The sequence below is a fragment of the Dioscorea cayenensis genome, chromosome 2 (genome assembly GCF_009730915.1).
Source record: "Dioscorea cayenensis subsp. rotundata cultivar TDr96_F1 chromosome 2, TDr96_F1_v2_PseudoChromosome.rev07_lg8_w22 25.fasta, whole genome shotgun sequence".
Lineage (NCBI taxonomy): Eukaryota > Viridiplantae > Streptophyta > Magnoliopsida > Dioscoreales > Dioscoreaceae > Dioscorea > Dioscorea cayenensis.
The window spans coordinates 18344525-18358128 of record NC_052472.1 but is presented as its reverse complement, the minus strand read 5'-3'; the positions used below and the strand labels follow the sequence as shown (position 1 = coordinate 18358128).

The window sequence follows — 13604 nt, the reverse complement described above, 5'->3', positions numbered from 1 at the left end:
AACTTTATTGGACTAATCACAAGTCTGCCCATCACAGATTTGACAATTTTGCCCCAAAGAATTCTACACAACATATGATTAATATGTATATCCACACATTTAAAATTAGATAATTATGACCAAATTCAAACTTAAATCAGATCACAATTTAGGTCCATTCAAAACTTTAATATAATAAGATATACACAATTATAAACATTAATTGTGTACGTCTACACAACTTATGCACTTATGTTCTTATATCCCTATATAATGTGTGGTCCACAACCCAACAATCTCCCACTTGGACCATACAATCATGCACCTTTGGGAATTCAATATTGTGTATAAATTACTATCAATAGCCAAATGTAATTACAACTGAAAAATTATCTAAATCAATCTCGTCCATCAGCCTCATCTATACATGGAACATAGGGGCAGTCGTCGCTAGTACAATGCCACTAAACCCACAATGCTCACATATACCGACTTAACTAACGACATAGATAAAGTGTGGATGTGTAGCATGGAAATTACAAGTTAATGTGATCTACGCTTGTCTATTTCCAATTGGTCCAACTTTAAAGTCTTTATGAGATCATAGTTCAGAGCAAAAATAAACGATAAACTTTATAAAAACTAATCAAAAGTGTCATGACATCAACATGAATATTAAGCTATAAAAATAAATATAAACTCCCACTAATTAAAGCATCTTTACTATTGCCAACCATATAAGCAACATGTTTGTTGAAAACTATAGGCGCTAATGCAAGTGGATCCACAATAATGGAGTTTATGCCTATAAGCTCAATATTCACAGAACGACTCTGAACTCTTTCTCTTCTTTGGCGGCTCAATGTTCAAGCCCTTTAATTTCCCAGCTAGATGACACATATCGAGGACTACTCATGAATATTCCTTACCCTTAAACCTCATAGAGACTAGCTTCCTTAGGGTAGCACTAGTCTTCACCTTATCACTTCTTATGAAGCGCTCTTTCAGGATGTCAAGGAATTGTTAAATATCTTTTTCCTCAGACGTAGTGTCCAGAAAAAACCTCCGGAATTGTATTCTTCATGATCATTATACTGATACGGTTAGACCGCTCTCACCTCTCAAAGACTCTCTTGTAATGAATGGAGCTTTGATCTGTTAGAGGTGGAGGACATGATTCGCTTAACGCATGTCGAGATCCACACATCCCAAACACAAGTGTTACTTTATTTTTCCAAACCTTGAAATTTGTGTCATTAAGAATGGGAATACTATTGAGTGTAGCAAACACATTATTAACACTCATGATGTCAACTATAAAGAGAGCAATAATTACAATTAGCTCATAATTAATTGACCAGAGGTCTAATAATCAAAGCATACAAATAACAACAACCCATCTTCAAGTTAATCGAGTGACATCAAATCTAGTCTTTGGACAAAGATTCAATTCACTAGTGATTAGTTTGTTGTAGTAATCAAGTTTTATAGTAAAATCTAGTCAAGTATAAAGTCTTCCTTTGGGCCGACTAAATACTCATAATAGATACTTTGTAACTATAAACAACTTATTACCACATGTGCAAACAAATCTATACCAGACAACTGTCTTCCTTTGGGCCGACGTGTTGTCTGCATGAGAATAAGCATACACTAACACCATAGTTATTCACAAACAAAAGGTTTCCACAACAGATGTAACTTTGGTGACGATGCTGCTTTTACCAATTGTAGTAAATACCCAAGAAAGCTACAAAAGCAACTCTAAGTTGTTATTTCCTAATGATTATTAAAGCCAACTTTATAATTATGAATTAAAAAATTAAATTCATAATAATTTTAAATAAACTTCAACAATCAAATTAAAATCCAAATATTATCCTAATCAAAACCAAAGTAACATACTAATTAATTATACTCAAGAGCTTTGATTTTGATAATAATCATCAAGATTATAATGATTATAATGATAAAATAATAATAAATCTAATCATGTGTTAAAAACCGTGAACATGAAAGATTTATAAATCAATTCATCTCTATCAAACAATCCCATGATAATTCAAACAATGCCATGACATATATCATATAATCATAATAAAGCCATGATATATAATATTAACCATATATAATATCATAAGATCATTTAATTTCTCGAAATCCGTGAATCAATTAATTCACACAAAATCAATATCATCTGCAGAATGAAAAATTTCAATCCACAATGCACGGATTTTGATTAATTTCAATCCATCTCACACTGTCACACACACACAGAAACAACATGATCATGTTGTGCACGGTTTAGATGTAGTAGATTATATTAGATGACCATGTAAACTAGCACATGGATTTCTCTTGAATCCTTATGTATATATAAATCAATTAAACAATCATACACATACCAATATATGTATATATAACTCTCGTCATATTAGCATGAAAATTCTCAAGCGAAGCATGCATAATAAAATCAATAAATTCAAAATTTAATCAAAAATAAATCCCAAACAATTCCAAAACAAGATGGCTCTGGTACCACTTGATGGATCTAATGGGTATAAACCCTAATTGAACCCTAGATCTTCTTGCTTGGAGATTGCTTAGGAACAAAGAAAGTGGCGGAAGCGTACCTGCACTTGAATCCATTGAAGCGTACCTGCACTTGAATCCATATATCTTAATTAAATTAATTTTATCCCTTTTTAATTATCATATATTATAATTATTTATTTATAAAATATTTTAAATATCATTATTCAAAATAATTATTATGATTAAATATTTAAATTAAATCTCTTTCATTATTATTAGCTTTAATTATTTTAGTTAACTATTTAAATTAATAATTTTTATTTAATTAAATAGCAATCAAGGGTAAAAGTGTTATTTCACTTTAATTGAAATAATTAAATACGTAAAATAATTATTTTATTTAATTAAATATCCATTAAAGGTCAAAATGCCATTTCACTTTAATTATTATAATTAAATATATATATTAAATAATTCATATTTATTAATATTATTTAATTATTCTAACTAAATATTTAAATTAGTCCATTTATGTTAATTATTATTTATTACTTGTTATGATTAGTTATTTAATTAATGTTTTTTATTTAATTAAATCTTAATCAGGGATAAAAGTGCCAATTCACCGTAAACAGTGTCCATTGCTCACTCACTCCCCCATTTTTGGGGTAATACAATTCGTTAATTTTAGATAATCGGATTATCTACAGTACTCATTACTATAGTAAAATATATTAGTGTACTTAAACATAGGATTAAATTATTGTATGTAATAAATCTCATTCTAATAGTAGCAATCCTAAGTCCTTGCATCCAAACACCTTGTAATATCATAGAAACCCCTCATAAAATTAACGTTCTAGGATCCCAAAAAGAGGAGCAAGGTATATTTATATGCCCTATATGATGCAATTCAGAGGCCTTCCCATGAGTGAAACAGATTAACCATTGATAAGTGTCAAGCCATTCATAAATATCATCTACAAAGCAGAGATGTTGGTACAGCAAGTAAGAAAGGCCCAATGCAAAACAATTTTCAATGGCAGATTGCATGAGATAACTAGACTAAAAATGCAGGACTATCTTACAAAGAGAGCAAATATTATTACCCTCAAGTTATATATATGTGAAATAAAACATTATCGAGTAGCTTAAAAAGTCGCATTTTGGACTTGTTCTATGACAGTAGTTCTAATTTGCTCATAAGCAACAAGATGTGAGACCTTGAAGCCCCTTCCAAGAATGCTAATTCAACCTTATTTCACCTCTCTCTTTGCCTTCTATTAACTTTTTTTCCCTTTTTTTTCTTTTCTTTTTTTTAAGTTATCCATTTTTATTCAAAGAATGTTTTTTAATCATATGAGCAGCTATCTATTGATTTCTCTCCATATTCTTTTACTCGTATTCTAATGAGTAATGTTGTATGTGATAATTTAATTATGAGGTAGAAAGCTTCTCAGTGGTTTGCTTCATATTTTTCTAGTAGTGCCATTGTTTCTTATGCTCAAATGTTCCAATTGAATCAGATTTAAAAACTATTTGGTAACTCTCCATTGATCATGTTATATAACAAATGTAAAACTGAAGGTGAAACAAAAAGCCCTATATAACTTGGTATCACTACATTGATCCTATTACTCTTCCCTTAAGAATTTTACAATCTATCCACAAATCATATTAGAGTACAATGACAGAATCTGAAGGTCTTGGACACTGATAAAATATGAATGTCAACAAGTATTTTTCCAAATTTCGGGAAGAAAAAATTTGGTTCCTATCTTTACAATATTGGCTAGAAAAACCCAATTGGATGTTTGACCTTGGGGGTATAAAAGGAGTTCAACAATGAGGACGAGCAAGTTAAATTTGTCTAAATTACATAACTAAGACTCTGATATATTCCACAAATTTCAAGTTCAAGCCTCCTTGTGTATTGAGAACCTTTGATCTATCCTGTTTTTTTATAAGAATAAAAGGAGTTCAACAATGAGGACGAGCAAGTTAAATTTGTCTAAATTACATAACTAAGACTCTGATATATTCCACAAATTTCAAGTTCAAGCCTCCTTGTGTATTGAGAACCTTTGATCTATCCTGTTTTTTTATAAGAATAAAAGGAGTTCAACAATGAGGACGAGCAAGTTAAATTTGTCTAAATTACATAACTAAGACTCTGATATATTCCACAAATTTCAAGTTCAAGCCTCCTTGTGTATTGAGAACCTTTGATCTATCCTGTTTTTTTATAAGAATTAGCTACAATTACTTATATGATTAGTTTTTAGTTTTGGTTATATAGAAAGTTAACAGAAGGTTGACTACATGATAAATTTAGTTTGTATAATGTTAAACTGTGGTGTTCTTTTATTAGATGTATATGCATAGCTTTGATGATCCTAAACTTAATGTGGACAAGGAATTTATGGGATGCAAATTAAATGCATACATCAGAATCAAACCTCTCAATAATTCCTTTTTCAACATTTGTTATTCCCTTTTCATTTAAAATAAAAAATTTTATATAAAGTCAATCATCCCTAGAAGTTTAAACTATAAATTTTATGGCCTTCATGCATAAACTGGTGTTTTGATTGTATGTTGTTTACTTTGGCGTCATCATAAGATCAACTTATGATGATAAATCTATTTTCTCTAAAGTTTCTGTTAAATGTTAAACATCAAAGGCTGATAGTTTATGGGGGCTTACAATCAAATACTACTTTCTGGAATTATAGTATAACAAACTAATTCGTGAAAGGTATATCGAAATTTCTGCTAAAAGAATTATTTATGCAAACAAATGGTGGATTTGACCTAAAGGTCTATACTAAATTTGATGGTTGTTAGTGCCTTAATTTTTTTATTACTGGTTGGTGGTTAACACAAAACAACCAGTTTAAAGCTTGAAAAGAACTGATTGATGTTCTCCATGGAGAATACAGAAAGTTCTCATCAGATTCATTTACCAAATTTTTATAACTAAATTTACAACATTGACTCAAGGTTTCCATTCAATGTTGCCGTCTTCATATGAAAACAGCTCATAAATGTGGATCAAGTTAAATTTGAGTGAATTACATAGATGAAAGTTACATTCTCCACACATTTGTAAGTCATCATGAATGATAAACACTGTCAGAAACCTTGATACATGTTGATATTCTACTTTTTTTATTTGAGAACTCATTTTCTGCAAAGATGTTCATGAGGCAACAATCCTCTGATACATGCACTTCTGTTTTCCTCCTGCTGCTACTTATTCAAGGCTTTCCTTGTTGAGGATTTTAATAACTCTTTGGATAATTTAAATAATCGGAAGCATTGCTTAGGCTTATCTATTGAAGTTTTTAATAGCTCTCATGGATTCTAGATGCCCAAAATGTTACCGTGCCCATCCCCAAAATTTGTTTCTGAAGTACTATTAAGATGCAACAAGTTTTGAATTGAATATATTGGAAGTAAACATTTGTTCTTTATTTTGCATTCAATATCATTTTTTTATTATTAAAATTAAGTTCATAGAAAGTCAATAGCTTAAATCATAAGGTGCATGGGTTTTATTTTAGCTACATGCATTTCAATAGTAAAATAGAATTGAGAATTAGTACATGCATTCAATATATGTAGTAAGATAGCAGTCGTCACAAAGCTTATATCTGGCCTTAGTTCCTCCTTGTAAGTATTGATTTCAGTCTCCTGGAGTATATCACCAACTTCACATAAATCCAATCATAAACCTTGTCTATGGATTGGAAATAAGAAATTCTTCTTGATTTTTTCATCATGATGAACAAAATGATCATCCAGAAGCCAACAATGAATCCTGATGCGAGGCCTATGTAAAACCACAAGTTATCAAACCAATCTTGATTCCCGTCTTGATTTCCTCCATGTAAAGGGCCTTGAGCAGGAGTCTCACTGGTGCAATTTCTTAGAGGAAATCCACAAAGACCATCGTTGTAATAGAAAGCCGATGCATCTAATGTCTGAAGTTGATTGCCTGATGGAATTTTCCCTGACAACTTATTGTGTGATAAGTTCAGATGACCAAGAAAAGTCAGAGAAGATATGCTCGGAGGAATGATTCCAGAGAAATTATTGATTGATAGATCGAGTGACTCTAGCTGATTCATGTCACCAATGTTTTTTGGTAACTTTCCATTGAAAAGATTATCAGAAAGATTCAAGAAAATCAATCCATGAAGTGATGTCAATTCATCAGGGAATTTACCAGAAAGCCTGTTGGATGACAAGTCAATGCTAGTGACCAGAAAAAGCACTTTTGTGTATTCTGTTTGCTGCCCCTTTGCACTTATCACCAGAGACTCCAAGTAATTATATGTCGACGAAAATCCACCAAAATATGAAGCATTACTGAAAATGCCTACTTGATTATATTTGGAAATCAGGACTTTCGGTCTTTCAGTGTGACTTTCGACCATGGCTTTAAAACCTCCAAAAGAATGAGGAAAAATAACACCTGAGAGGTTGTTCTGTGCAAGGTCCAGAACCCGGAGAGATGCGAGTTTTATTAATTGCTCTGGTATTGAACCTTCAAACAAGTTTGATCTCAAACGAAGGACTACTAATGAGACAAGACTGCCAATCCATGAAGGTATTATTCCAGAAAGCTTGTTTTCACCAATATCAAGAACTACCAATTGGTTGACTTTTTTCAAGGACAAAGGGAGATTTCCCGAGAAGCCATTTCTTTCCAAATGCAAAGAACGGAGACTGGGAAGAGATACAATACCATTAGGAATGCTGCCCATTAAATTGTTGTTGGACAAATCAAGAATTGCCAAACTTGATGTTTGTTTCCCGCATTGGGGAAGTCCTCCAGACATGTTGTTGTTAGATAGATCGAGCAACACCAAAGAAGTAAGGTTACAGAAGAACAAAGGAATGTTACCACTGTTAGATATGTGTATGTATATATATACATACGTATACCTGTACATTTAGCTTCTATATGAAGCCCCATGATCACTTGTTGTAACATATGAGATGAGTAATTGATCACCTTCTTCTCTGCCTCTTTCTCCTTCCTTCTTCTAACATGGTATCAGACTAGGTTTTCTTCCCCGGCCATCTTCTCCGGCCAACTCTCCGGTCATCTCTCCGGCCAGTTCTTTCTTCTTCCCTCTTTTCTTACATCTCTTCCTTTCTTCCCTCTTTCATTTAAAAACCTTAAACACGCCCTAATCGTACCGCCCTGACTCCCCGTCAAGCCTCACGCTCGCGCCCGGCTCGCCGGCCCCAACTCGCGCCCGGTCCCCCAGCTTGCCCCCATGACCCCCGCCTCGCCCGCCCAGACTCCCCGGCCTCGCCCGGCTCACCCTGAACCCCCAGCCCTCGCCCGACTCACACTTTGAACCCCCAGCCTCGCTCGGCTCCCTGACCCGCCCCCTCCCCGGCCTCGCCGCCTGCCCCTTCGCCCCCAGCTCGCGCCCGGCTCGCCCTGCCCTCGCCTCGCCTGCCCACTGCACCCCGCCCCGGCTCGCGCCCGGCCTCGCCTCGCCCTGACCTCGCCCGGCCCACGCGCCTGCGCCCCAGCTCGCGCCCGGCCCCATCATGGCCCCGACCTCGCCCCGTCGACCACCCACCTACCTTGACTCCCACTCACGACCCTCCATTTTCCATTTCCTTGAATCAAGGCTTTGTGCCTTTTCCAAACATATGATGCCAAGCCCAAAGAAACCCTCTGTCCTCAAAAGCAACTACATTGATTTGATTGTCCTCTGTGCACATGTGATTTATTATTATTATTATTATTATTATTATTATTATTATTATTATATCTATAATTAAATATGGATGGCTATGGATTCAGTGGGGTGCTATCTGATATGCGTCATCGCAATCTCCATCATTCAGATGTTGTCCTTGATGGCACCAACTATATTGCATGGCGGCTCACTCTCAAGCGAATTCTCGATGGCATTCGTGTTCTTCGATCACGTTAGCCCGGTACTAGTCTTGCTCCTACGCTCCTTCTATTCCCGACACCATTCCTTCCACGAGGCCTCTGTCCTTCTCACGGCCTTTGAGCGGCGAGTTTGAGAAATGGGGTCTGGCGGCGATTCTCTGACTAAAATGATAATCCATCGAGGGCAGTCACTCTTGATATTCGAACTTCAGATTAGCGACCTTCCCTTTGCTCGGGAGATGTGGGATTATCTTGAGCGTCGCTACTGTGGTTCCAGTCAGGCGCAACTTTACACCTTATACCAGACTCTCTCTAGTCTTCAGCAGAGCGAGGATACTGTCGACCAGTTCTATAGTCGGTATTGTGCATTATGGCGTCAGATTGATGCTCTGACTCCTCCTTATTGTGCTGCTCATGCTGCCCAGATCCTTACTTGTTCTGAGTCTTGCTCTCGTCGCCGTAGTCATGATGGGACACGGCGTATGTATGAGTTCATTATGCGCCTTCGTCCTGAGTTTGAGCAAACTCGGGCTCAGTTACTGCATGCCCCCTCGGTCTACTCTTTGGATGATGCCTTCACTTTTGTTCGTGCTGAGGAAACCCGTCTCCGGGCTTCTATTACAGGGGGTGGTAGTGCTCTTGCTGCCCCTCGCCTTCCTTCTGTCTCTTCGTTTTCATCTACTCGACCCCCGGCATCTTCTGTCTCATCTCGGCCTTCTTCTTCTACGGCGAAACGCAGTGATGGTTTTGTCACTCTTGTGGCATGTTTGGTCATCTTGAGCGTGAGTGTCGTAAGAAGCAGCGTGGACTTCCCCGTACTGTTCCCTCACCACCTCTTCTACCGTTGCCTCACTCCAACCAACAGGTTCATTCTGTTCAGGGCTCTCCTGCTCCACCATCTTCGGCTCCCTCATCGTCTCCGTCTCTGTCTCCTGCGGATCATCAGCTGTTGGCGATGTTTAGCCATTTCGCTGATCTCACCTCGCAGATCCCACCCGGTCATCGCAGTCAGCTCGGGTTCCTCCTTACTGCTCGGGTAGTTCACTGTCCTCTATGGCTTCTTGATTCTGGTGCTTCTCTTCACATGACTCCTGATGTCACTTATCTTCATCATTCTCGTCCACCATTACATATTACACGTGTTACGTCTTCATGGCGTGACTACTGCTTCCTATTTCATCTACTGGCCATTTTTCTTCTACTTTCTTCTCTATTCCCTCTGTATCTCATGTTCCTCGTTTATCCATGAACCTTATGTCTGTTAGTCAGCTTACTGATTATGGCTGTCAGGTTATTTTTGACTGTACCTCATGTCGTGTGCAGGATCACAGTGGGAAGGTGATTGGAGCTGGCCGACGCCATGATGGAGTCTATGTGTTAGATACTCTTCATCTATCATCTTCCGCTAAGGATGTTCATCACTGTCATGCTGCCGTTTTATCTCATCATCTGTGGCATCATCGTCTCGGTCATTTGTGTCAATCTCGTCTGTCATCTCTTGTTCGTCTTGGCGTCCTAGGAGCTGTCTCTCCTTCCTCTGATGTTGTCTGTCTTGGCTGTAAACTTGGTAAACAGCTTCAACTTCCTTATCCTATGAGTGTATCTCAGACTACTGCTCCTTTTGATCTTATTCATTCTGATGTTTGGGGTCCCGCTCCTTTTGTTTCTAAAGGAGGTAACCGCTACTATGTTATTTTTATTGATGACTACACTCGCTTTACTTGGATCTACTTTATGAATAATCGTGGTCAGTTATTGTCTATTTATCGATCTTTTATAGCCATGGTTCACACCCAGTTTGCTGCCTCAGTCAAGATCTTTCAATCTGATTCAGGTGGTGAATACATTTCTCAGGCTTTTCGTGCTTTTTTGTCCTCTGAGGGCACCTTGCCTCAGTTATCTTGTCCTGGGGCTCATCCTCAGAATGGGGTAGCAGAACGCAAGCATCGTCATATCTTAGAGACGGCTCGTGCTCTTCTTCTTGGTGCATTTCTTCCTCCTCACTTTTGGGCTGATGCTGTCAGTACGGCTGTTTATCTAATTAACCTCCAGCCTTCCTCTCATCTCCATGATCGCAGCCCGGGAGAGTGTCTTCATGGCACACCTCCTCGCTATGATCATCTTCGTGTTTTTGGTTGTCGTTGTTTTGTTCTGCTCTCACCTCGGGAACGGACCAAACTTACCGCCCAATCTGTCTCTTGTGTTTTTCTGGGATATAGCCTTGAGCATAAGGGTTATCGTTGCTATGATCCTGCTACCCGTCGTATTCGTATCTCTCGAGATGTCACATTTGATGAAGCTAACCTCTTTTATACCCCTCCTTCTTCTACTGAGTCTCCCTCTCCCTTGGTTCCTCTCTCTTTTCTTTTCCCTCCCTTTTCTCCTGCAGATACTTCTCCAGTACCTTCGTCTCCTCCTCTCCTCACTTCTCCAGAGCTTCTTAGTCACTCCTCTCTTGACCCTCCTTCTCCACTATCTGTTGAGTCTCCTGCTGTGTCTACCACTTCTTCTTCACTCCCTCCTGCTCACCCGCCAGTTCGTTTACTTTACCATCGTCGAGATCCCACTGTGACTCCACCGTTGCCGGTCCTCTCTGACGCCTCCCCTACTATTGATCCAGCACCTGAGGTATCCTCCCCTCCTTACTCTTTACGAGATCGCTCCACTTTACATCCACCTGTTCGTTATGCTTCTTCTAGCACTAGTATCTCAGATGTCATTGAGCCAGGTACCTACAGGGAAGCGGTTCGATCCCCTGAGTGGCGGACCGCCATGACTGAGGAGCTTGATGCCTTGTCTCGGACTCACACATGGGATATTGTCCCTCTCCCTGCTCATGCCATTCCCATTACTTGTCGCTGGATTTATCGGGTGAAGACCCGTTCTGATGGATCTCTCGAGCGCTATAAAGCGCGTCTTGTTGCTCGCGGTTTTCAGCAGGAGTATGGTCGTGACTATGAGGAGACTTTTGCTCCTGTAGCCCATATGCACACTGTTCGTACATTAGTTGCTGTTGCCGCTGTTCGTCGGTGGGTTCTTCATCAGCTTGATGTGAAGAACGCCTTTCTTCATGGGGACCTGAAAGAGGAGGTCTACATGACTCCTCCTCCTGGCCTTCAGGTGCCTCCAGGATCTGTTTGTCGTCTTCGCCGTGCTCTCTATGGTCTCAAGCAGGCTCCTCGTGCCTGGTTTGAGAGATTCAGTACAGTTGTTGAGGCTGCTGGATTTACTTCGAGCATCCATGATCCGGCAGTCTTTATTCATTCTTCACCTCGTGGCCGGACCATTCTTCTTCTGTATGTGGATGATATGATTCTTACTGGTGATGATTCTGCTCATATTACTTTTGTGAAGCAGAAACTGTGTGAGACCTTCTTGATGACTGATCTAGGTCCGCTTCGTTATTTTCTGGGTATCGAGATCACATCTCATCTTGATGGTTATCGATTATCTCAGCAGCGTTACACTCTTGATCTTCTTGCTCGCTCTGGCTTGACCGATACTCGTACTGCCGCTACACCGATGGAGTTGCATTTGCAGCTTCGTGCTTCTGATGGAACTCCCTTACCAGATCCTACTCGCTATCGGCATCTTGTTGGTAGCTTGGTATATCTTGCTGTTACACGTCCTGACATCTCTCATGCTGTGCACATTCTCAGTCAGTTTGTTGCGGCTCCCACCTCTGTTCATTATGGACATCTTCTTCGCAGTACTGCGATATCTTCGTGGCACTGTCTCGCGTGGTTTGTTCTACTCACACCAGTCCACTCTTCAGCTACAGGCCTATTCTGATGCTACTTGGGCCAGCTCCCCTGATGATAGGGTCTCTGTCACTGGCTACTGTATCTTTCTTGGGTCTTCCCTTGTTGTTTGGAAGACTAAGAAACAGCAGACTGTTGCCAAGTCCAGTGCTGAGGCTGAGGTTCGTGCTTTGGCTTCTACAGTACAGGAGGTGCTTTGGATTCGCTCCATTCTAGAGGATTTTGGTGTACCGATTCATTCTTCTATTCCTATTCACTGTGACAGTACAGGAGCCCTTCAGATTGCTGCTGATCCGGTCAAGCATGAGCTGACCAAACACATTGGTGTGGATGCACACTTCACTCGTTGTCATGTTCGTGCTCATACTGTGTCGCTTCATTATCTGCCTACTGAGGTTCAGGTGGCTGATTTCTTCACTAAAGCCCAGACTCGTGATCAGCATCTATTTATGTTGTCCAAACTCAAGACACATGATCCGCCTTGAGTTTGAGGGGGGGTGTTAGATATGTGTATGTATATATATACATACGTATACCTGTACATTTAGCTTCTATATGAAGCCCCATGATCACTTGTTGTAACATATGAGATGAGTAATTGATCACCTTCTTCTCTGCCTCTTTCTCCTTCCTTCTTCTAACAACCACTAATATGATTATTTGCCAAAGAGAAAACTTCAATGGATTCAGCCAAAGAAAAGAAAGATGGAATAGGACCAGAGATAGAGTTGTTACTCAAATCTATGACTTGCAAAAAACCAACGTCCTCCATCTTTGGTATCAAACCTTCAAATTTGTTCGAACTCAGATCAATAGTATCAGAAACTTTCATAGAAGGTGGCAGAGTTCCACTTAAATTATTGTGTGATATATTGAGAGAACTCAAATAGGATAAATCCCAAAAACCATGTAGGGACATTACCTGAAATTCGGCATCGATAGGCAAAAATATCATTCAAGTGTGTCTCGAAGTTTTTAAGCCAAGCAGAAATGCGATTGCCTATTCGCAAGAAGCACAACATGATACCATTAGCATCAAAAAGGCGTGCACCCAATCCTTGGGCACATTAAGTCGTACAGTGAAATTATAGGAGAAATCCATGTAAGACAAGTCTCATTAGATTTGCAAAATGGTGTTCAGATGAAGAGTACCGATGAATGAATTTGCCGGAGATCTAAAAGTTCTCAATTTAGATAACTCGCCAAACCTGTTCGGAATAGTCCCATTAAATCTGCTGCCTCCCTGCACTTAATTGGATTAAACCATCCATGTCCTCCTCGAAATAGAACCATGTCTAATGGATTTCTTGTTCTCTCTGCTGCAATTGGACAAGCTGCTCAAAAAGATCATCAACCCCTCCATTGAAAAATTGCTTTCGGTCAAATCTAAAGTCCTTAAC

The 13604-nt window shown here is 39.0% G+C and overlaps 3 protein-coding genes across 3 annotated transcripts in view; all 3 read right to left on the bottom strand.

The window, feature by feature from the left end:
* Positions 1-6176: 6176 nt before the first annotated feature.
* LOC120273709 (receptor-like protein EIX1) lies at positions 6177-7361 on the bottom strand. The gene has a single exon (XM_039280409.1). The coding sequence runs from the start codon at positions 7359-7361 to the stop codon at positions 6177-6179; it is 1185 nt and encodes a 394-aa protein (XP_039136343.1).
* Positions 7362-7715: 354 nt separating this feature from the next.
* Positions 7716-8087, bottom strand: LOC120273700 (glycine-rich cell wall structural protein-like). The gene has a single exon (XM_039280397.1). It carries the CDS (start codon positions 8085-8087, stop codon positions 7716-7718), a length of 372 nt encoding a protein of 123 aa, XP_039136331.1.
* A 4754-nt stretch (positions 8088-12841) lies between these two features.
* Positions 12842-13604, bottom strand: part of LOC120273687 (probable leucine-rich repeat receptor-like protein kinase At1g35710) — a 5518-nt gene continuing 4755 nt past the window's right edge. The window contains exons 6-8 of the mRNA XM_039280375.1: positions 13413-13538; positions 13127-13204; positions 12842-12990 (exon numbers count right to left, since the gene is read on the bottom strand). Coding sequence (XP_039136309.1) covers positions 12842-12990; positions 13127-13204; positions 13413-13538 — 353 coding nt within the window. The remainder of the gene's footprint in view (positions 12991-13126; positions 13205-13412; positions 13539-13604) is intronic.

What these genes read in the sequence shown, in the direction of transcription:
- LOC120273709 (XM_039280409.1), bottom strand. Translation starts at nt 7,361, where the DNA reads ATGTCTGGAGGACTTCCCCAATGCGGGAAACAAACATCAAGTTTGGCA.
- LOC120273700 (XM_039280397.1), bottom strand. Translation starts at nt 8,087, where the DNA reads ATGGGGCCGGGCGCGAGCTGGGGCGCAGGCGCGTGGGCCGGGCGAGGT.